The sequence below is a fragment of the Ictidomys tridecemlineatus genome, chromosome 6 (assembly GCF_052094955.1).
Source record: "Ictidomys tridecemlineatus isolate mIctTri1 chromosome 6, mIctTri1.hap1, whole genome shotgun sequence".
NCBI classification, from domain to species: Eukaryota; Metazoa; Chordata; class Mammalia; order Rodentia; family Sciuridae; genus Ictidomys; species Ictidomys tridecemlineatus.
The window spans coordinates 29844280-29868599 of NC_135482.1; the positions used below are offsets into that span (position 1 = coordinate 29844280).

At 33.6% G+C, this 24320-nt stretch overlaps 3 protein-coding genes across 6 annotated transcripts in view; 2 read left to right on the forward strand and 1 right to left on the reverse strand.

Annotated features, from left to right (window-relative positions):
- Window positions 1-1652, forward strand: part of Cep290 (centrosomal protein 290) — an 81938-nt gene extending 80286 nt beyond the window's left edge. For all 3 annotated transcript variants that reach the window (XM_005324421.4, XM_078053041.1, XM_040280194.2), the window contains one exon: window positions 941-1652. In XM_005324421.4, the coding sequence (XP_005324478.2) occupies window positions 941-1171 (231 nt within the window). In that variant the 3' untranslated portion in view covers window positions 1172-1652. The remainder of the gene's footprint in view (window positions 1-940) is intronic.
- Rlig1 (RNA 5'-phosphate and 3'-OH ligase 1) lies at window positions 179-14524 on the reverse strand. Of its 2 annotated transcripts, XM_005324420.5 has the most exons (7): window positions 14274-14522; window positions 9725-9842; window positions 6814-6909; window positions 5824-5940; window positions 4271-4468; window positions 2952-3121; window positions 179-1974 (listed from the first exon to the last, which is right to left on the reverse strand). In XM_005324420.5, the coding sequence occupies exons 1-7, from the start codon at window positions 14361-14363 to the stop codon at window positions 1783-1785; spliced, it is 981 nt and encodes a 326-aa protein (XP_005324477.1). In that variant the 5' UTR covers window positions 14364-14522; the 3' UTR covers window positions 179-1782. The 2 variants fall into 2 exon arrangements, with proteins under 2 accessions (XP_005324477.1, XP_040136143.1); XM_040280209.2 differs by lacking the exon at window positions 5824-5940 and having other exon boundaries at window positions 14274-14524.
- A 161-nt stretch (window positions 14525-14685) lies between these two features.
- Window positions 14686-24320, forward strand: part of C6H12orf50 (chromosome 6 C12orf50 homolog) — a 34406-nt gene continuing 24771 nt past the window's right edge. The window contains exons 1-3 of the mRNA XM_078015814.1: window positions 14686-14718; window positions 19836-19955; window positions 20298-20418. Of these exons, the coding sequence (XP_077871940.1) occupies window positions 14686-14718; window positions 19836-19955; window positions 20298-20418 (274 nt within the window). The remainder of the gene's footprint in view (window positions 14719-19835; window positions 19956-20297; window positions 20419-24320) is intronic.

Sequence of the window (24320 nt, forward strand, 5' to 3'; positions counted from 1 at the left end):
ATCTAATATTAGTATTATAAATGTTTGTGAAAAACAATTTATGACCACCATCTTTGAGTTTTCAGTACATGTCTTAAAAATTCAAAGAATTACATTTTTTTCTTATAATATTTTGCCTGGATATTACAAAGCTCATTGTGTTTAAGAGCTAACAATACATTCAGATAGAACAACTAGAAAGGATTAGAAAGTAAATTTATTTAGTAGTTATAACAAATCTAGCTCTTTATAGTTTTTAAGATATTACGTTTAATGTCACATTTGGAACAGTGTCTTTAAGTACCTTTTTAAATTCTTTTTAGAAACCTTTCCATAAAGTTATAGTTCACTTAAAAAATTTTTTATGCTTTACATACTTTAAGATTCTGTAAACAGAAAAAAAAGGACATAGATAATTATCTGGTTATCACTGCCTCTTCTAAATAGCCAATAAGGCTCAATTTATCTCTTCACCAGATGCCTAAACTTAGCCAGGGAGAAGTCCCAAAGTTTCTCTGATCATAAATATGCTTATAAGAAGTTGGTTATTATTCATTAAAAAGTAGATATTTGTAATGAAAAATAAAAATGAAGTATAAAACAAAAATCTTAACCAGAACAAATTCAATGTTGTGAATACCAAAGTTCATTTTGATTGACTTATTGATGTGCTTTTAAGATTAAATTTCATATTCTCAAGAGTTAATAAATTTTAATTAAAGGCTAGTACATAATTTCAGAATATAATATATCATTTAATTTGGCAGTTAACAAGTTCTTCATACTGTACAGTAAAACCCTACTAACAAATCTTATGAAAATACTTCTGCCTTTGTAAACTATATTTGACTTCAAGTTATTTTAGCTTTCATGTTTATAAGTTAAATCTCTTCAGTTCAAACCTAAAACATGCTCTTTCTTCTATGTACAACTTTTAAAGTTAATATGTTTCTTCTATTAGGAGGAAATAAAAAAGCTGAAAAAAGAATTGGAAAATTTTGACCCTTCATTTTTTGAAGAAATTGAAGATCTTAAGTATAATTACAAAGAAGAAGTGAAAAAAAATATTCTCTTAGAAGAGAAGTTAAAAAAACTTTCTGAACAATTTGGAGTTGAATTAAGTAGCCCTGTTGCTACTTCTTCTGAACAGTCTGAAGAAGAAGAAAGTCCTGTAAATTTCCCCATTTATTGAAGGCCTCATGTTAATGTATTTAGCTTTTGATTAATTATATAAGTTTCATCTGTAATCAAGCAAATCCATGAACTAAAGACTTTCCTTCTCAATATGTTCTACTTTTACTTAAATTGGAAGTTTTAGTAAATTATAGAAAATTTTTTCAACTTATTAGAAAAATATATTTTTGAATTTATACATATTTAACAATTATTTAAGATTGTCAAATACTATGATCTGTACATACAACCATTAAGTTATAAGATTAAGACATACATTTTGTTAAATGCCTAGGAGGATTAAATTGAGCTCAAGATATTTAAAGTATCGATTAAAAAAAAAAATTACTGGTTTAATTGTTGCCTTTAAATTTACCACCCAGTTACATTGGACAGAATCAAGTTATACAAGCTTGGGGAGCATACTGTTCATTTTTACATTTTTTATGTCCAGAGGTTAAAATTAATGTGTTGATTCTAAATAAAAATTTGAATAGGTATTTCCAAGTGGAAAATTAATTTCTTCAAATGCCAGAAGACACTGATGTTTCATACTACACAACAGTAAACCTCAGTTTTACCTTTTAACATGGCAGAACATACAAAGGTAATTTTAATTACATTTTCATTTTATACATCAAATATTATGTCTTTGAGCCTACCAAATTTCTGATTATTTATTTTTGAAAAATGACTAAACAAACACTTGGTATCATCAAAGGCATAGTCATATTTGTTCAGGTTCACGTTGATAATAACGGATTTTGAATTAATATAAGTATCTGGAATTGGCCAGCATAAACCAAGATGATGGCGATGGACCTGTAAAGAGAAAAAAAGGGTATTAGCTTTAATTTTTAAACAATACCTAATTCACTTAGATCTATTTATTTAGAATGCCTTATTATCCTGCAAAGAACAATTTTATGCAGGGAAATAATACTCTCATTTATGAAGAATGAACAGGACAAAGGTAAGACTGAAAGGTAATATTTAGGAGGACAATATAATTTAAGCATAAATATTGGCCTGTGAATTAAAATTAACAGTGAATTGGTTATCAAGAAGTATATAGATTCAACAGATTAGAATCTTTAAGAACTGATAATGGACATAGGAAGTTACGGAAAGAGGGCTTAAAAATAATACCCAAGTTTTTAACTTCAATGAATTGTAGAGAGCTAGAGGATTGATAAAGACCTAGTTCTTAAACATGAACTTCATGAGAAAATTAGTCATTACATTAAGGTTTTTCATGATCTGGACCCGATGATTAACTTTTCAGAACTGCTCTCCACCCCAACCCTGAACTATGTATATTCTAACAGTGTTTAACACCAATTATGATTAAAGCAAAAAGCAGCATTCTGTCACCTGAGAAATCAAATGGAAAAGTCCATGGGACAAACAGGCAGAAAGCATAATTCATTCTGTATTTATCAACTGCCACCTTGGTACTCCTTTTACTCAACAAATTTTGCAATAAAGCTTGGGAGACACTGAGTTAAACTAGGTGTAGGAATGTCTTCCACAGAGCTCTCATGGGCAACATGAATTCCCAAGAGGAGGACATGTAGTACCACTTCATTTTGAACCCCAGCTGGTATAATCAGTGACCCATGGAATACATGTTGGGAAACACTGTTTTTGCATATAAAGGTCGGTGCTATGTGAGATAAGGGAATTGTATTTCTTTGCTTTAGAATCAGAGCTGTTACAGTTTGTGCAGAGAATTTGAGAACCACTTCTTGTAGGAATGTAAGATGACATAACCCAACACAAGGTATATTTTTTTTTACCTTAATTAAGCAGCCATCATGGCAATGCCATACTATTCCTTCAATTTTACCCTCTTCGCAACCTTCAAACCAGGACAACAGATCACTGTGCTTCAATGTAGGCAAATTTCTTATTTGAAATTCTCCATGTGGTACAAGAAGATGTAATGGATGTTTCTTGTTTCCTAACCCTAAATGGTAAAATCTGCCATTAGCCATACTGATTCAGAGGAACTTTTCAGAAAGAATGAAAAAATTTTTTTAAAAAAAGTCTTTTAAAACATTTAGGAGTAACATTTTTATAAAGTTTAATTGGTTTTCCTTAAGAGAGTGTAATCCAAGCACTGCTCTTATTCAAATGTGGCATCTATTCCATTAAGTTCAGATTCTACTTTTGTATACTCTATACTAGATGTCAAACTACAATCTGAAAGCCAAGCCTAGACAAACAACTGTATTTTGTAAATAGTTTGAATGGAACATTGCAACAGCAGTTCATTTGTACCACTGGCCACCTTCAACTATCATTGAGTATCTGCCAAAAAGCTACACTGTATCTCTGATGTAAGTACTATCTTAGCCTTACACCTGAGAGTCAATCTACTTTTGATCTCTACATAGGAATTTGCTATTATACCTTCAGTGTACATAGGTTCATCATCTCATTTTCCAATCAAGAGGTATTCATAGGGCCCTCAGTGTACTCAAATCTGTCATGGTATACATTCTGAAGTTTGATATGATATTCATTAAGCTCTTTATTTACCTCATTTTTCCCATTTTCATTAATTGTGAAAATAACTACCTAACCAAAGTACATTCTCATTCTAAATTAAAAAAAAAAAAATGAAAAGTTGCACCATGCATAGTTAGTTGTACAATGTTACCACAGGGAAGAGAGGATAGAATCAACCTTTTGGATTAATAATTCAAAACCATTAGCCATGAACTTTTCTGTGAATATAAATTAACACAAATGGCTATAAACCTAGGAAACCAACTCAAAATTGCTACTGTATTTCTTTAGTGTATGTATGTGTTTTGGTTTTTTGGGTTGGGGGGATACTGGGAATTTAACTGAGGGGCAATCAATCAATGAGCCCCATCTCCAGCCCTTTTTTTGTATTTTATTTAAGCCAGGGTGTCACTAAGTTGCTTAGTGCCTTGCTATTGCTAAGGTTGGCTTCGAACTCAGGATCCTCCTACCTCAGCCTGTGGAGATGCTGGGATTACAGGTATGTGCTATTGTGCCCACTGTATGTGTTTTTCAAGTTGACCCTAAGAGGTATATTTTATAAATGGCAGTCACTATAACTGAAAAAGAAAATGACTTCACTCACCATAGGGGTTTCCATTGATATTTGTTCCTATAAGCTCCAATGTTTGTTCTAAGAGATCCGACAGTGGCACTGCACTAATTTCCAAAAGTCCAGGATCATCCGGATGATGCTTTAGTACCAGAGCAATTTCAAATTCATAATTAACTACAGAGGAATGCCAGCAATACTGTTTGTTGTTTTTCTCCACCGGTACCCAACCTATCATTTAAAGAAAAAAATTATTTTTATTACGTTGGTTTTCTTTGGATTGAAAATACAGTAATTTTAATTTCTGTTGTAAATTTCCAGGTTTTTGGATGTTTTATCAGACATATACTTTTAAAATCAGTGAGATAAAGTTTTATTCCTTTTCTTAAAAAGACCATATGGCTTCATTTTTTTATTCTACTGAGGAATTAATCTGTTAACAACTGAACACCAATTTAAGATAGCATCACAACTTTTTAAAAAATGATTTTCTACTCTCCAGTCACTTTCAGAAACAAGGAAGATATGTAGGTGTTTCACAATCTACTGCAAAATATTTAATGTATATTGAACAATTTATTGATTACATATGTATTAAGTTATTGCTAGCCGGGCGTGGTGGCACACATCTGTAATCCCAGCAGCTTGGGAGGCTGAGGCATTAGGATCATGAGTTAAGAACTAGCCTCAGCAATGGCAAGGAGCTAAGCAACTCAGTGAGATCCTGTCTCTAAACAAATAGAAAATAGGGCTGGGAGTGTGGTTCAGTTGTTGGTACCATGTCTCCACCACTACCCCCCCAAAAAAAGAAAAACAATTACTACTATACTTTTTTCAGTCTTATTGCCAGAATAGGCCCTCTCATTGTGGGAGAAACTCACTGCAAAAAAGGAGGAAAAATTAGGACATATGTGCCCTAGTGACCACATTTTTTACCTTCATTAGCCCCCAATTACTGTAATCACTTCTTTGCTAGTCCATTAGCTTCCAGTGAAACCTACCCAACTTTTGCACATAGTTCTGTTTCTGAAATTTGAACTTAGTTGTAGCACTGTTCTGTAACCAGTATTTTCAGAATAAACTTAAAACTACATGAAATACCAGAGCCTTTAAGGTCTGAGCCCATTCTATACCTTCAGCCTCAACTCTTATTGTTACATACTATGGTGAGTAAAATACCTACCTTAGAAAAAATTTTAAGCCTAAAAGGACATGTTTAGTATGAAACATCTTTTTTTCTTTTTTTGCATCCAGGGGCACTTAGCTACTGAGCCACATCCTCAGCCCTTTTTATTTTTTATTTTAAGACCAGGTCTCACTAAGTTGCTTTGGGCTTTGAACTCTTGCTCCTCCTGCCTTAGCTTCCCAAACTGCTGGGATTACAGGAATGTACCACAATGCCTGGCTTGAAACATTTTTAATATAGATTAAAACATTACATAAATTTGATTTAGAAGTTTTATTCTGTACATATAAAGAAAAGAACCACATTAAAATTAAATTCTGCAATTTCTGATTGAATGAGCCTTTCAGATTTTATACTAGTAAATATAAAACTGCATTTAGGAAGAGATTTTTCATGATACCAGGAATGTGTCCATTTTCATCAGGTACTGGATTTCCATTTAATTGTTCTATTTCCTTTGCTGGTATCCAGCACTCTGGAACAGGTTTGAAATCCTCCTCAACATTCCAAAGAAATTCTAAAAAGAGTAGATAATCTTATTTTTAATCATACTTTAAAAATATAGGTTCAAAGTGGGAATAGTGAATAAAACCTCATAATACATGTTACAGTTAGTCACATTTTCACCACAATGTGACTATATTCCTCAGTGTTATAATACTAACATTTAAATTTTTCAATTCTGAATATACCACCATTTGAATATGTATATAAAGTATACATAAACTATATATATATAAAGTTGCCAATATTCCATTTTATGTAGGTATATGATGAATTTTTAAAGTACTTATAAATACAAATACATAAATTACTGACATGAATGACTAGGTCTGTATATTTTATTTTATTTTTATTTTATTTATATGTGTGTATATATATATATATATATATATATATATATACACACATATAAATAAAATAATTAGAGGCATCTTAATGTCATAACTTAAAATGCTAATTTTCCTTTGAGATTTTGCCAGATCATTAAAATTATATTTGTCTCTTATGCATATAAAATGAAAATGTATTTTGCATTATAATATTGTATGTTTTAATAAAACAGACTGATGAAGAGTCACAGAAATACTAGGAAAATATTTTAAAATATTTTTCAGTAACATTCTTATATATATGAAAATACTCAACTATCATCTTTGTTACCCAAATTGTTTAAAAAATTCAGAAGGATAAAAATGTATAGAAATGCCATAGCAAAAATAAACCACAGGGACTGGGGTTGAGGCTCAGTGGTACACTGCTTGCCTAGCATGTGTGAGGCCCTGGGTTTGATCCTCAGCACCACATATGAATAAAAAAAGTAGAAAAATAAATTAACTACAAATTTCAGCTATTTAAATTTTAAAAGTAAAGGAAAAAAACTACTAACCTTTTGAGTTTTCTTTGGAACGTAGAAAATTTTTAAATCTTTTGTCAGCTTTTTTGTTGGGTTTTCTATCTAGTCGAGCCCAAAGATATGGCTGATCTAAAAAAAAATTCATAAAAAGAAAAGTGTTTAAGAGGCAAAACAACATTTATCTTGAAAGGTACTTCAAAGTAGAATTATCAATAAACAGTAAGGTGATCTCTCCAAGAGAAGAATCAAAACCCTAGAAAACAAAGAAAGATATGCAGTCCAAGATACACACCACCTAGCAGTACTTTATGTTATGAAAGACTGACTTTGATTAAAGAATGATGGAGATGAGATAAGAACTAAAAATGTGGTCCTTTTATAAGGATATTCCATAATCATATTAGTAGCATCTGTGAGAAACCAAAGAAAGCTATATCCAAAATGGAAACATCACTGGGTAACTGTATTCACATCTCCCCTGAACATAACACTGTGCGCTGTGTAATTCTGTAAGAACTAACCCTGGAATCAGGCTGACCTGCTTTGCATGAAATCATATTAGTAGCATCTGTAAGAAACCAAAGAAAGCTATATCCAAAATGGAAACATCACCAGGTATTCACATCTCCCCGAACATAACACTGTGCTGTGTCATTCTGTAAGAACTAAACCTGGAATCAGCTGACCTGCTTTGCATGGGACCAACCCCTAGTCAAGCCATTAAACCTACTGATTAATGATGCTGCCTTGTAATGATGGGTCTGAGTTTCAGGACACTGTGCCAGCATTATTGGCACAGGTGCATTTGGTGAGTTGCACCTGGCTTTAGACTCCTGGAGAGCTCTGCTGTTGAGAATGGTTACTTAGTAGGAAGATGCTTACTTGATCAGCAAAATTAGAATGATTTCTAGCTGAGACTTTATTTTGGATCCCTGGTTTCAAAGTGTTGCCTGCACACATCAGTGGATCCTGATCTGAGAAAATGTATCCTGCCAGGATTTAAAGCAGGAAAAAAATATAGTTTTCACCTGGCCTTTGTAGACCCCTTGCTCCCTCAGACAGTCCTTTGCTATAATTCACGTCCTTACTTTTAAAGTCCTTTGTTATATATCTTTTACTAGTAATAAAATGTAGATTTGTATACACTGTCATCTTGATTTCCACGAGGGTTCTTTAGCAGCTAAACTCCAACCTTGCTTAGTTGATACTATCATGTACATAAGGATAACACTAAAAGTTCTTAATATTAAGGACAGGAAAAATCTTACAGTTTCCTTAAATATAAATCAACATTTATAAAAAATAACTATACTTTGGTTCAGATATTTTCTATTGCTTACTAATTATCCAGATAATATAAAGAACCAAATTAAAATTATACTATCATTCCTGGTTGAATAGATGTTTTGTTCTTTTTACCAGTAAGTATAAAAAGTACAGTCCACTCATTTCCATTAGGCTACTATCAAAAAACAAAAACACACCAGGTGTGGTGGCACATGCCTATAATCCCAGCGTCTCAGGAGGCTGAGGCAGGAGGATATCAAGTTCAAAGCCAGCCTCAGCAACAGCAAGGCACTAAACAACTCAGTGAGACCCTGTCTCAAAACACAAAAAAGGCCTGGGGATGTGGCTCAGTGGCTGAGTGCCCGAGTTCAATCCTGGTACCAAAAAGAGAAAAAGATACAAGTGCTCATGAGGATACAAATTGGAACTTTGGTGCACTGTCCATAAGAATGTAAAATGGTGCCACCACTATAGAAAACATGGCAGCTTCTCAAAAATGAAAATTACTATACGATCTAGTAATTCCACTACCCAAAACTTGGAAGCAGGGTCTTAAGAGAGAATTGTTTACTCCTGTTCATAGCAGCATTATTCCTACAAAAGGTAGGAGCAATCCAAATGCCCATCAGTGGTTGAATGGATAAACAAAATTTGAAAATATCTTAATTTTATATATTTCAGTAAATGGAATATTATCAGCCTTAAAAAGAAATGAAATTTTGATACATGCTCACATGGATCAACCCTGAGGACATTAAACTAAGGAAAATACGTCAGTCACAATATGAGGCACCTAGAGTAGTCAAATTCATAGAGACAAAATAGAATTCTGGTTACAAGGGGCTGGCTGGACAAGGAATGTAGGTATTAAGTCTCAGTTATAGAATATGAAAAGAGACCTGGAGATGGGTGATGTGAATGCACAACAGTAGGAATGTACTTAAAATACCACCATATTGTATACATCTTAAAAATGTTTAAGATGTTAAACTCTGTTTTACCATCCTTTAAAAAAAAATTGTAAATGGTTTTTCAGAAGAGATTTCCTGATACAAAGAGTGTGTCTGTATGCCTTAACTGTTCTACTTCTTTTACTGGAATGAGAGGTAATTTCACCATCCAGAGATAATCACAAAGAATTCTTCTCTTTTCAGTGCATTTGTTTTCTTAACATAGTTGACAGTTTTTGTTTAAATTTCTACTACTTTTAAAGTAAATTAAATGAAATTAGACATATTGCCAATAATAATAAAACTAATGGAAACAGCTCTGGAATAATAAAATGAGAACAGGCTTTAGGGTTAGACAAAATTAAGTTGCATCAACAGTACAGCTATTCATTAACTATATGGTCTTGGACAAATTAAGATAGCTGAGAGTTTCTTTATCTGTGAAATGGAGAACCTTATTATACAAATTAAATATAATGTATGAAGCATTTATCATACTGCCTGACCCATAACAGGTATTAAATAAATGTTACTTTCCTACCCCAAGAGAAAAACATAATAATGTAATAAATAACAATTATCACATTTTAATTTTGTTACTAAGGCTTCTAAGGGTTTATGAAGAGTAAATGCCCATTTCAGATTTATATAGTTTTAAAATAATCAATAAAGAAATACTTGTAGGAAACATTACAATTTTATTTTACCTTTGTAGGTAGTAACATAACAACATGTTCCATCCACTTTTTCTGTTGGAATTGCACTGTATATATCTGCATCTAATGCCTTGTGACTTACAGTTTCAGTTGCCAAAACTTTAAATGGCTTAAAAAAGAAAGAAAGAAAACTGGTTTAAGATAGACAGCCTCTGCCCTCTCATATACTCTCACCTGAAATGTTCCTAACTTTTTTGTTCTAAAGGATGATTTCCTGTCCATTCCTTAAGATAATTTAAAAATATCTGTGAAGTTTTCCTTAATCACCCCCCTCCATTTTGTTATTACAACAAAACCTGATTTTTCACAGACTATAAATTATTTGTTTCTTCTTTCACACATAATAACACAGCTGTTCAATATGCACAATATATTAGACAATTATTTCTAAAATGCCTACTATTAAACACTGTCATTGGCAATGGAAATATAGAAGGCAAAAAAAAAGTACCTGCTTTTGTTGAAACTTGCTTTTTAATGAAGAATATAATAGAAATAAAATGCATAATATAGTAATAGGTATGATAAGTGCTAAAGCAAAAAATGGGACAAAGACAGGGATGAGATACTATTTTACATATGGTAGACAGGGAAGCCCTCTTTGAGGAGGCGACATTTGAGCACTCTCAAGTGAAGGAATACACCATATAAACATCTGAGGAGAAAAGAGACCCCAAGTCTGAGGTTTCTTGACTTTTCTGCAGAATGCAAGTTAGCCACTGTATGTGGAATGAAGTGTAAAGTAAAACCAAATCAAGTGAACTTTAAACGATTCCTAGGTATTTCTGGTGGTTCAATACAAGTATTTCCCAAAAACACTTTTCAGTTTTCCAAGAATGAATCTACTCTTGGGGGCTGGGATGTGGCTCAAGCGGTAGCGCGCTCGCCTAGCATGCGTGCGGCCCGGGTTCGATCCTCAGCAGCACCACATACCAACAAAGATGTTGTGTCCGCCGAGAACTAAGAAAAAATAAATAAATGTTAAAATTCTCTCTCTCTCTCTCTCTTTAAAAAAAAAAAAAAAAGAATGAATCTACTCTTCAATACATGATTCCTTCCCCCTCTTTTATAAGTAGAAACATTTCAGTTGTTTACAAAATTTGTTTTTTTAATTAAGTGGTTCTTTATAAGTTTGGCAAGAATCTGGTGAAATCTTCCTGCCTCAGGCCACATTCTCAGGGAGCAGGCAAGGGAGCTATGGAAGAGGGCTGTATTCTGTTTTTGCTTTTTTCTTGGAAAACGAAAACTCACATACTCATTTATAAAGTTAAAATATATAAAAGCATAAACAAGAAATCACCATAGTCTCATTATTCAGACACAATCACAAAGAAACCAAGGGCATAATTTCAGTATCTTTTTCATTGTCTTTTTATCTTTCATATCTATTTCAACAGAACATTTTTTTAAAAGGCCAATCAGAATGCTTTCTGAATTTACTTGTTTCATACACTTTTCCTCTTCAACTGTATTATAAACATAATATTGTTTTCTTAATATTTCACCTTTGATCCATTGTGAAAGATCTTGCATCTCTGCTTAAATACTTTAGATTACAGACTTTAAAGCCATCTTAATTTCCAGGATAAATTTATGCCTGATTCAATTTTCATTTTAAAACTGTTGAGATGCATTATAAAGTTCTTTTGAAAATACCTGCTTGACAGGAAAATTAACCTCTTACGATTTCTTACTATTAACAATGACTTCTTGTATTGGAGAGATCTTTAAATATTATAAAGTTGGGCTGGGGTTGTGGTTCAGTGTTAGAACGCTTGTCAAGCATGTGTGAGGCACCGGGCTCAATCCCAGCACCACATAAAAATGAACAAAGGTATTGTGTCCGTCTATAATTAAAAATAATTTTTAAATAAAGTTAAATTTCTGAGCTATATCAACTGTGGTTGTTTACATTTATTTATTTTTCAAAAAAGTCCAGAGCAAAATGAAAATTGCCTCTATTTAAAAAAATCTCTTTCTTCTGAGTTAGGTTTCACCTTGACAATAGTGTTCTTCACAGTTAGCTGATAACATCATATCATTTCATGAATCTTTTTATTTTGAATGTAGTATTCAGAAGTTTCATTATGTAAATCCAAAAATCTCTGTTGTCACTCATTCCACAAAGTTTGGGCATCTAGTTTGTAAAATGTGTTGTCCTGGTAGAGTATACAGAAGGAATAAGACTCACTAGCATCACCTTTTGTGAGAGCCCTCAAATAGAGGACAATGGAAAATCCAGTCTCTTAATGGCCAAAGGTGGACCACTGTGCCATATTAGGTCTTGTACTGTATCATTCAAGTTCTATTCTCTACACAATGCATACTCAATAGTAGAGGCTGATTTTGATTTATTCATAGTTTTAACCTAACAGTTTTCACTGTTAAATCTACTAAGAATTACTTTTCTTTTTTTTCCTTAGATTTTGTTTGAGAGTATTCACTTCATATCCCTTTCATCTTTATCAACAGTAAACTGAATATATATTTAAATTATGGCTTTTCTTCTGTCAGGAAGAAAAATCAAAAAGCATCAGGAATGGAAGAAAAGACAATTTCTAATGTTCCTCCCAACCTTTTGTTATTTTCATTTCTGAAACAAAACTTATGACTACATTTTGTAATCTAAGTCTGAAGTTAACATTTACCTTACAATGTGAAAAACAATGCAAAATATAAACCATATACTGGTGTATAGAGTATATTTCAAATAGAGTGAACTAAACTAGGAAATCAGCCCCATTTTAGTAATGATTCAGTTCTTTTAAGATATATCTGAATGGGGATTATCACTAACATATGATTCTGATATCAGAGGATATCAGTTTTAACTAGAATAGTAAAGCCAAAGGAGCTGACCCAATAGCTCTGTGTGTGTGTGTGTGTGTGTGTGTGTGTGTGTGTGTTTAAATTTAGCAAGTTCCTAGAGAGATTACTATGCCCATTAAGTTTTTGATGAATACAAAATATTCCTTCCATAGAACCGTTATATCTCTCTTGCTCTCAACACAGCCCAAGGACAAGACAAGACACAGAGGAGTACAGAAAGTTCCCCTTCTCTACCTATCATCAGACTTTAGGTGATGACTGGAAAAACAAGGCATGTCATATCATTTGGATTGGGTGGAACTCTACAATTTCTGGGCAAGGGAAATCACTGGAATAATTAAGTTGATCGAAGATTTTATGGAGAAGATAAAAATTGGAAAAATTAAAACAACTCTGTAGGTGATCCAAGCAAAGTGAATAGCCTGAACATAAATAAAGAGGATTACTCAGTATGTTCACTTTGCTAAAACAGAGACCTCATTTAAAGGTTAGAGAGTAGATGGGGCCTAATTAATAGGAGGCCTTGAATTATAAGAATGTGGATGCTATGCTACAATACCATAAGCTACTATTAACTGCAGAGTGATAAGGAACTTATTTTTCTGTTAGTAAGTTTTACAAATTACTCCCTGAACATAAAAAGTTTAGAATCATAGAGTGAGCCATTATCAAGAATGACAAAGCATTTGTCATTAAAACAAAAAACAAAGTTGACAAGTACTGCTATAGACATTGAGTAGTAACTATAAGGTTTTGACTAGGGAAGAACATGGTGATGATCATTCTGTGTAGCAAGTAATAAATATTAAGAACTATAATAAGAATAGCAGCAGAAAAGACTATGGAATGATCAGATATTAAAAGTAAAAATTTAGCATCAAGGTTGAACAGAAAATTGGTATGACTTGATTCCAGAGTTCATTTTTTTAATTCAACATATTTATCCAGTGCCTACCATGTGTCAGGTCCTAGAAGCTGAGACTATAGATAACAGGGCAGTATCTATTCTAATGGCCATTTAGTCTAAAAGACAAGACGACCACTTTTAATGGCGAAAATGAACATGCTGATTTCGTTTTAGTTGCAAACACCCCGCTAACAGGGACTTTTTTTCCCCCCCTCAAGGACTTTGTTACCTATTAAAGAATCATCCTGATGTAGACTACTTAGTATTCACCCACTAGCATTTTCTGAGGGTCCACTATGTAAAAGATGCTGCTAGGCGAATAGAAAACCTTGAGATAGAACACCAAAATTAGTTAAAGTGGTAACAATACAGTAAGTCTAATCTTTAGTGACCTAATTGGGAGAGGTGTCAACACTGCCATCTATTCCCAGGTTAGAAGACATAAGGCAAATCTTTTAGTATCACCTGCACTTTCTCATCACACTCTCGAAAAGTCGTCAGGCTTGAGCTGCAGAGACTGTCTGACTGCTTAGGGTTTTACCCCAAAACTGCTAACCCGAGAAGAAAGAAATGTTATCTAGGACGTGTGGGTTTTCCATTTCCCTGCGAGGGCAAGCTCGAATCGCCGGATCAGGAAAAAATTCCTCCCAGAATCCGTCTCCTTACGATTAGGAAGGCAAGGGAACTAGGAACTCAGGACACTCTGACTCCCAACGCAGACCTCCCCAGCGAAACCTACAAAAAACTCCCGGCCTGCAGGGCTGGCCGCCTTTGCCCGATTCAAACACAGCCGGTGCGCGGTACCTGATGCTCCCTTTTGGCGGAAGGCTCATCTTTCACCTCCGTCACAAACACACACGGCATTTTCCGCTGCACGGAGCCCAAGCGTCTCATGGTGGGCTCCAGAAGCGGTGAGCGACCTCACTGCCAAAAGGCTCCGGGTTTGGACAACAGAGAGCAGCAGCAGTCCTATGCGGGTTCAGATCACTCACATTCGGCACCCACGGACAGCGACGTCGCCCCGAGACTGCCTACCCGAGACAGGGGCGGGGACACGGACCGGAAGCGGCCTCCTGGCCGCGGCGCTTTCTGGGAGTTGTAGTGCGGCGCCGAGGCGCCAGGGTGTGCGCTCCCACGTGTGCCCCCCCAGTTTTGATGACTGAAAAAAAACAAGGTCCGTTTCCGTCGCTGTGTACGTGGCCACACCTAGTAACCGATGACATTGTCGAAAATTAAACAGTGTCAAGTTGTAAGTGATCAGTAATTACAGATGGTGATTTAACACCCTAGTAGTGAAACTTGCTTTTTCGTGGGGGAAGCGCTATAGAAGTTTAGAAAACGCTGCAATTAAAACACCTGAGACCAAAAAAAAAAAAAAAAAAAAAAAAAAAAAAAAAAAAAAGAAAGAAAGAAAGAAAGAAAGAAAGAAAAAAGAAAAGAAAATACCCTTTGAATTGCTTTTATCAGTGCAGCATATAATATGTTTGAAATTGGTTCTGATAGACTTTCCAGAATGAGTGCAAAGTGTTAACGTTTCACCAATCCAAAACCACAGGAATACAAACAACCATATCACACTGTTGAGTTTCTTATAAGATTCTTATTTACCTTAATTGAAGTTGAGTTCCAATAAATGACATGAATAGTTGTCATGAGCTAAAAAATTAGAACAAAAAAAATCTTATTTGACATTTTTCAAAATAAGTGATAAAGCCAGTAAGTGATAAAGACAATGACTGAATAAAATAAATTTAAATAATAGTAGACTAACTCATTGCAGTTAGTAGTCCTCAGCCTAAATTTTAAGGAAATTTTGACTTTACACATCATTTATGTGCCTGGATAGGCCCAGTAATTTTTGTAATTATGTTGTCTACATGTGTCCAACTGTCCAGAATTTCATAGACATAGCCTTTAGAAAAATTAAACAATCTCACTTGAAGCTATCTGTAAAATAAAGGGACGCCCAAAGAATGAAATATTCCTAAAAAGGAAGTTCAGATTTTTGATATACAGGGAAGGGTGGGAGGGAAAAAAATTCGCCATTTCAAAGTGTTTCTTGTATTTTTTTCCTAGGAAAACACAACCACCACCCCCAAATTAAAAAAAAAAATAGAAGAGAAAATATGATGGTGGTTCTGTGATATTTGGAACTAGAAACATCTTAGCATTTTAGATTTAAGAACTCTGTGACTTTTTTCCTCCAGAGGAACTCTAAAAAATGGTTTTGTCACCTTGTGAGACTGGAAGAGACAATAAGTAACTTTCACAACTAGCAACTGTCATTTCTCAAACTGCCTCAGAATCTTCTAGGTGCAACATTCTGTTATTTCTGAGAAAATATGATCTTTCAAAACATTCTACTTGTTCTTTGAATAGTAGAAGCAAAGCTAATCACCTTTCATGAAGCCCTGTTTCCAGTACTTTAGTTTTATCAGCAACCAGAACAAAGTCTCTGGTAGAAACACTCAGGGAAAGAGCCAAAGGATCAAATCACAGTTCTAAACCAGACACCTACTATGATGGGTAACAATCATCAGCTTCACCTGATTCTTAAAATCTCCAAAGAGAACAAGAAGTTGCTACCAGTCACGAAAGTGTTGTTAAAGGATTACAAACTGGAAAAAAAAAAATTATCTCTGACTGATGGGTCACTACTCTAACATGCATCAAGAAGGAGGACACTCAGGGTGACTCTGCTTTAACCAACAGAAAATGCATAAGAATTTTCATTCTTACTCCTAGGTGAAAAGACAAAGTTCCTATCACTTTTCTTTATAGATAATAAAAATCCTCATGCATAGGATGATAGCTTTCTGTAAGGGAAATTTGCAACAGGAAAGAATAGAAATGAAGAAAGAAAAATAATAGAAGAGAGAATTCTTAAAAGAAGATAAAACTCCAGTATCCTTAAGATTACCAAAATGTACAGATTCTATTAATGTGCTCTGCAATGAAGCAATCTTGTGGATTTGACCTGCTTTTGCTGTGTCTAATTGAATGTGGCTGTTGGCACCTAATTTCAAGAGGTAAAAATGCTTTTTTTCCCCTTCTTTTCCACCTATGTAAAATCACTTAATTATACACTAATGGTGTTAGTATTTAAATACAGTCCATTGACATTCCAAGTTCAAAAGTAGACAGATTTACCACTTAATGATTTTTCTTCCAGATGTATGAATAAAATAAATTTAAATAATAGTAGAATTAGTATTAGAAGGAGGGCTAAACAAAAGACAATATATATTTTTCTGTATATCTTTGCAAATATTTTCACGGGTTTAGCCAAAACTTTATTTACTCTTTATTTATTTATAGTACTATTTAGTTCATTCTTTCATTATTTTATCTAACAGTTTTAGGCAAACAACATTTTAAAATATTAGATTCTTATTTTGTCTTCTAGATTTTGATTTAAAAAACATTGTATCAAAAAGGTTCATACCAACTTAGCCTGTTTAACTTAACCAAAGTGGAAATTCATATTTGTCATGATCTTTGAAATTTCCAATTAAAATGATATTGCTGTTTTAATCTACTGTAATCTGTCATCTCCCTGGAAACCTCCTAATTGCCTATGATGAACATTTTTATTGATTTCTGCCAAGTTTTGATTCATTCAGTAAGACAGTAGCATAAGGATTGTAGTAACTACTGATCGAAATGTTTCATTCTGTGAATCAGAATACTCAAATTTTCAATCTCTCTGAAAACTTTCTGCTATAGGAAGAAAGCATTCCTTTTTTGATGTATGTGAAATGAGATAAAACTACAAAGTGAATAATTGGTCTAATTTATATTCATATTGTAGTACAATATTTAAATAATTGTTCTTATTTGCTTGAATATGGATAGCATATTTACATATTCTATTTTAAAATTTTTAGTTTTGTTTTCACAGAATATAAAGAAAATAGTTTAGAAATAGCTGTTTACTTATGAAATATTTATACTACTTTTAAATGTGAAAACATAAACTATGTTTTATATTCAATCAGAACACTGAAAAAAATAAAATATACTACTTTATTTTTTACTTTCTGGGTTAATAAACCAAAATTGAGTAAGGGAAAATAGCCTGCAAGTATACTAGCCTACAGTTACAGGTGAGGTCATTTATGATGAGCAAACAATGGATTAGGTAACAGTGGGGAAAATTCTGGAAGTTTGAGTTTGTGTGCTTACTAGCAACCACTTTCAACATTTCTGCAAAGCTAGAGAAGGTATCTTCTAATTTAAGTTTATTTAAGAATTATCTATTGTGTAATATACTATCAACAGGAGGTCAATTTTAAAGGAATGCTACTGATAGCCTGAAAGACTGTGGAAAAGAAATTCTTTTTCCCCCTTACACACTGATAGTTCTTATATTTTCATTCCTGCAATTCTTATATATTTATATATAAACAATCATTGGATTAGCAGCAAGAGAGTTGAAAATGGCAGAAGTTGGGAATGACTGCTATTTCTTTTTTAATTCCACATGCATAAAGGTAAATATTGTACAATTTACAGTACTTCACATGCTTAAGCTATTTAGTAAAATGAAGATATGGCAATAATTTGCATGGCTGAATCAAAATGTACTGTTTTCCCACAAGATATTTTATATACTTAAAATCTGAAGTAAAAGTTTATCATGTATTTTTGGTATACTGAATTTCTCTGGGGAAATCTGAGATAATTTTAAATTATGATTGGTTTAAAATTACCCTTAAATATCAGTTATGTGTCTTTGACTTTTTAATCTCTATGTGGTACTTTTGCTATATTATGGCTCCTTGAGATATCAAATTCCTAATATCACAACATTATATGATATATTGTATTGCTTTGTTTAATGTGATTCCAGTCATATAAATTCAAATAGTTGAATTTATTTAGTATAATAAACCTATTTCTCTATCTGAAATTTATTAACATAATTACTGAATTTCCTCTGTTAAAAGTATCAGCAAATAATTAAATATTATGTGAAAGGGGAAATATAATATGAACAAACCAACCAAATATAAAGTTTGTAAAGTTAAGTGGGGAAAATGAGGTTAGGTTTAATGGATCGCATTAAAACCAAATAGATATAGAAACTTGATGTTTGGGACTTCCTGCTTGTGCTAGTCTGAACTCAGTGAAAGGGAAGATGTATTTAGTTCAATATGTTTATCTCTGCTAGGAAATTTGAAGTCAATCTTTTTGACCACAGGAACTAAATTGACTTCTGTCTTCTTTTATGTTCAGATTAAATTGTGGGATGATAAATAATAATAGAATTTATGTTTCAGGTTGGAAAAGAGGTTTTTCTTTTTCTCTACTTATCACCAAGTACTTAGCACAGAGACTGATGGGTATTAAGTCCTCAATAAATAATTATTTAAAAATGGCAACCACAATACCTTATGTCACATATTTTATTCTCTTTTTTACACATGAGAAAACTGAGCACAGAGAGGGTACATTTTATCTTTGTGGCTATGGGCAAGAAGTAAAACCAGGGATTTCAGATACCAGCTTATCTCACTCCAAAACTTCTGCACACTACCCTTTTAAAACAGAAAGAGAGAGAAGCCAAAAATAGAGGGTAGTTAAAAGATAAGAAACAACCAGGAACACGTGTCAAAAGAGGGAAGAATTTAATGGAATATTTTTATTCTATGTCCCTCGTGGCCTGCAGTGTTTTGCAACTGTGCATCTGTGTATACAAGAACTTAATATTAAAAATAGTAATAGCAGCCCATTGAAATAATCTATATCTGTTTTGTTGGTACATAAAAGTGTCAGTGTACATATATAGGTATAGGCAATTGTTTGTAGGCTAAGGTCATAAAGCATGTATATTATGCAGCATGACGTGGTAATTACTTAAAATTCCACAATAATAGAGTTTAAACTCCTTTCACTTTACCCATTTAAATACACTTACCAGTGCCACCAGAGATTAACAAAACAGATGATCTGAAAGGACTGAACAATAGAGATTGTCTCCACAGTTATAATATGGTCAGTGATTCCTAAAATATCTGTCTGCTTTTCTTGGTGTGGTCAGGGATATCACCAGTCTCCTATCTCCATTTTCTATTCCATAATGCATTCTGTGATTAACTGACAACCAAAGTAGCATTTTGTGAGCAAATTGTGGCTTATTGTATTGTTGAATCATTAGATTTTCTTATCAACTTTCTCACTAAAGGTAGACCCTTTGGCTAAAATGTAGACTTGTGGTCCTGTATGGGTAGTGTGTTTTTGTTACACTTCTAATTTGATACACTCATAATTCCTTTAAAAATTAGCAACCAATTCTTGTTAAACGCTCACAGAATTTACTGTTTAATATGTTGAGTTCTCTACACTGTTTACTTTTCTTTGTAGGGTTCCCAGTGCCGATTTCGACACTGTGAAGAAGCCCTTGGCAGTGACACTGTGTGCTCATTATGGAGAGAGAGAAAATGTTTAGATCCACTTTGCAGATTTAGACACATGGAAATGCAGGTAAAATTACTCAGTATCATCATTTTTGTTAAAAGCATCTCATTTCAATAATCTTATATTATGCTTTTATGACAGAATAGAAAACAAATGAATCTTCCTCCCACTATTTAATTTTAGGTATTTTTCACTTTGTTCATCTTAAATTCTGAGAAAAATGGAGAAACATGTTTTTGAAATACCATTGCATCTTTTAAATAGCAAAGCTTAGAAATACTGAAAACCAGAGAACACTTGATTCTAAATGACTAACTGCAGTTATTTTGTCACATTGGTTGTGTGTAGCACATTGTTTTATTGTGAACATGGCATCTAATCCTTGCATCTCCCCCTTCCTTTGTCTAGCAAAATTGCAGCATTTCATGTTTTTGGGAAACTCAGCCTCTTGGTTGTGTGAAGATCAGTTGTATCTTTTATCACAGCAAACCTCGAAATATCAATGGATTATTTTTGCCACCAAGTAGCAGTGAGTATATCTGTATTCTAATAACCTGGACATACTGGATTATAATCTGGTTTTGGAGTAGTAGCATAGAATGACACATAAAAGTACAACAAGGTGAGCAATGTAATTTCGTAGCTAATGGATGGTGTGGGAAGATTCTATCAAGAATCATGAGATGAAGTTTAGAATAAGCTAGTCGGTAGCTAAAAGATGACGATAAAAATTGAGTTGAACTTTGTGTATGTTGAAAACAGATTACATCATCCGAAAAATGAAATGACTACTGATCTTACTAAGCAGACCATTACCTGCTTAGTAGTAAGACTTGTACCACAAGTCTACATTTTACCCAAAGGGCCTACCTTTAGTGACAAAGTAATAAGAAAATCAAAACATCACACATCAGAGTCAAACTCAGAGGTAATAGCTTCATGGATGTCTCTGGTGAATGACGGAAACATGTCTCGTGGGTAGGGCCAGCAAGGACCTGGCCAATTAACACTTCTGCTTCTACAGAGTGGCTATCTTCTGCTGTTCTTTCTAAGACTACAGTCGTGAAGCAAATGTAATCCTATTGCTACAAAAGCCAGGGTACAGTTCAACCAAATTATTTGGAGACTCTATTTTCTGGCAAACTACAAAGTAGTTTCTGGAAGGGAAACAGAAGACATACCCAGAAGCAGTAAATGGCAAGAACCTTGCTGAAGAAGTTGGACCTGTCAAGATTTCCTTGACATTTCACTCTCCTGCTATGGTTACCAAATTTCTTGGATGGAGTGGCTTTAGAAATTGGTCTTTGGGTATTTGAAATTTTGGCTTCAGATAATCCTTAGCAGATGGATAATTAACACTTAGATTCTTCTCTGCCCTCTTCCTCTCTGCTCTCTGCCCTCTTCCTCCTCTTTCTCTCTGCTCTCTTTCTCTTTCTCTCTGCCCTTCTCCTCCTCTCCTCTCTCTGCCTCTCCTTTTCTTCCCCTTCAGGCAGTCCCCCAGTAAAATCTCTTGGTGGGGAAAAAAACCCCTTAGATTCTTTTGGTGTGCACTTTTGGAAACCTCTAACCTCATAGTACATACATGTAATATCTGATCAATGTTTCCCTTCCTCACTAGACTGTGAACATCACAAGGATGGGAATCATAACTGGTTACCTCCACTATGCACAGTTTCTGGAGCAAAGATGCTTAGTAAAATTGGGTGTTTGATAGACAAAAGAGGGAAGTATAGATGACTATTGATAAGTGACCTACTGGGATGAAAGTTATTGTGCTTAATTAATTGATCCCATTAATTTACATGTGATATGATTCTACTTCATGAAAATGTATTAAGTTCTTTATATATAGTTAGTGATTAGCTCTCTAGTGGTCTAAGGATAAAATTACTATCTTAAAAATAGCTTTTTAAGGACTAAAGTAAAATATTGTATCCCTGGGCAAAGGAAGGATGGAATATTTGTGTAACTGACAATTATTGTTTTGAGACAGGATCTCCTTATCATCACCACAAGGTATGCCCTGGACTAAGTGCTGTAGATATATGTTCATTATTCTAATTTATTAGAAATTAACTCTGAAATTTGAAGATAAAATCTTCTGTTTTTTTTTCTGGAAGTCTCAATTCAACAGGTGTCAAAGCTTATCTTGACACTTTTGAAGTAAGCTTTCCCCTCAATAGATCAAACCTTGATCCGTGAACTAGAATCCAAGCCCTTCCTCTAAGCATTCGACCTCATCATGAGAGGGGCATAAGGTGACCCAAAGATTGATAGTATCCTGCTTCCCCAAACCTCCTAGACTTGATCTATCAGGGACAAAAGGGCACCCCAGACACTCACCTCACTCTCCAACAAAGCTTCCTCATCTCCTCTTATGTGTTTTGAATTCACCAGAAATTCATTCTCTTTTACTTCTGCTTATGTCATAAAAAAACAGACAATAGGAGAGAGAGACCCCTTCTTTTGAGTGACTCACTTCTTTTCCTCTTCTGTCCTTTTCACTCACACCTCCCCAACCTTCCAATGTCAACAGAATTAACTATTTCTTCTCTGAATTTTCCTACTCTGATGTAAGAATGGTTTTCACCAGGCACTGTGGTTCATGCTTCTAATCCTAGCAACTTGGAAGGCTGGGGCTGGAGGATCACAAATTGGAGGGTAGCTTGGGAAACTTAAGGAGACCCTGTCTCAAAACAATAAATAAATAAATAAATAAAAAGGGTGAGGGCTATAGCTCAGTAGAAGAGTGCCCCTGGATCAATCTCCATTGCAGGAAGCAATAAATAAATAAATAAATAAATAAATAAGCAAACAAACAAATAAATAAATTTTTAAAAAGAAAGGGTTTCCTCTGAGGATCCTGTTTTCCTGTAGCGCTATCTTTTCTCCCAGCATTTAAGTACCACTGGACCTATAGGCAAGATGAGAGATTTCTTTAGTCCTCATTTCCAGTTTCAGATTGTTTTCTGGCACTTTCTCTCAAACTACAAATGAACTCATAATATTGACTTCCAATCATGCTACATGTATTCCCCCAGCTCATCTGTATTCTCCTGGACTACACGTCCTTACTATACTTTTAGTAGACAACATAAAAGTGAAGTTGTTACAAATTATGTGGTATCAAAACACAACTAGTTAAATATCAGTATTTACAAAGCATTGTGCTATCTCTGTGCTATCTGGGTTGGGTTAAAATTTTTTAAAAATTTTTTTTAGGTATTTGAACATGTAACCTGTGAAATTTCTAGAGCTTCTGCTTGATGAATTAAGATTCATCACATAGTCCATAGCAAGTAGATGAGTTGGAGACACAGTAGTGCTATCTAAATTACCAGCTGTACTATTCCAGTGTGAGGTGCTTTGCTAAAAGCAATTTTTCATTAGTTGATTTGCCTTTGCATACTAACTCTAAGTATTTAGTGCAATTATCAGGACTCTTGCAGGTTTTGATTTTTTTTCGGGGGGAGGGGCGGTTGTGGGGATATCAAACAACCAATTAGATTCTTTGCAATTTAAACTTAACCTGCAAGTGAATTTAAAAAGGTTTTAAACTCTTTTGAGAGAGAGATTTAAAGGTTGCCAAACCAAAGATTTTCAAGAAACATTCTAAGTTCTCTGATTATCATTTCAAAGTTTAAAAGCAAATAACTACTAAACCAACTGAGAATGCTATGAAAACATAGTTCAGTAAATATTTACTATAATTACAAAAATTCCCTAAGGGTTTCTGAGTACATTTTCTGTTTTCTTTGCAAGCATAGTAAATGCTTATTCTTTCTCCCACGGTATACATTAGAGGTTAGTGTACTCTGAAAGACCAACTATTCTTAAAACAGTCCTAGATTTTTTTTTCCTTTCAGTTTATTGACTTTTCAAAAGAGTTTAGGCCAGTTGCTGTGCAGAATATCTTTTTAAGAATTTTATTATTATTTTTGTTTGTATAATTAAGGTTTAAATAAGACTAACTTTTACAAAAATATGCAAAGATAACATTCAGTATATTTTCAAATCTATATAAGTGTTTCTATTGCCCCAACCTAATTATTTTCTGTGGATTTTCTTAAAGAATTAGTGAAAAGTAAAGAAAAAGATTTAAGAATCTCTGCCCTGTGAATTTTACAAAAATTAGCACCATTTTTTACTCTTTCAAGCACAAGGGAATAATAATGACCAATTTCCATTTGAATAAAAACAATTTGTGTGAATAAAAACAATTTATTTAGCAAGTCATTGACTTGTTTATGCAAAAGTTCTTAAAACCTGTGTTGCATTGCAGTTGTATTTTACTCATGAAAGCTATTTATAAATATATATAAATAATATAAATATAAATAATAATATAAATTTCTTATTTATATAAGAAAATATTGCATTGTGATGGCAATATTAAAATAAAGTACATGACATCTACTTTAAATAATTTGT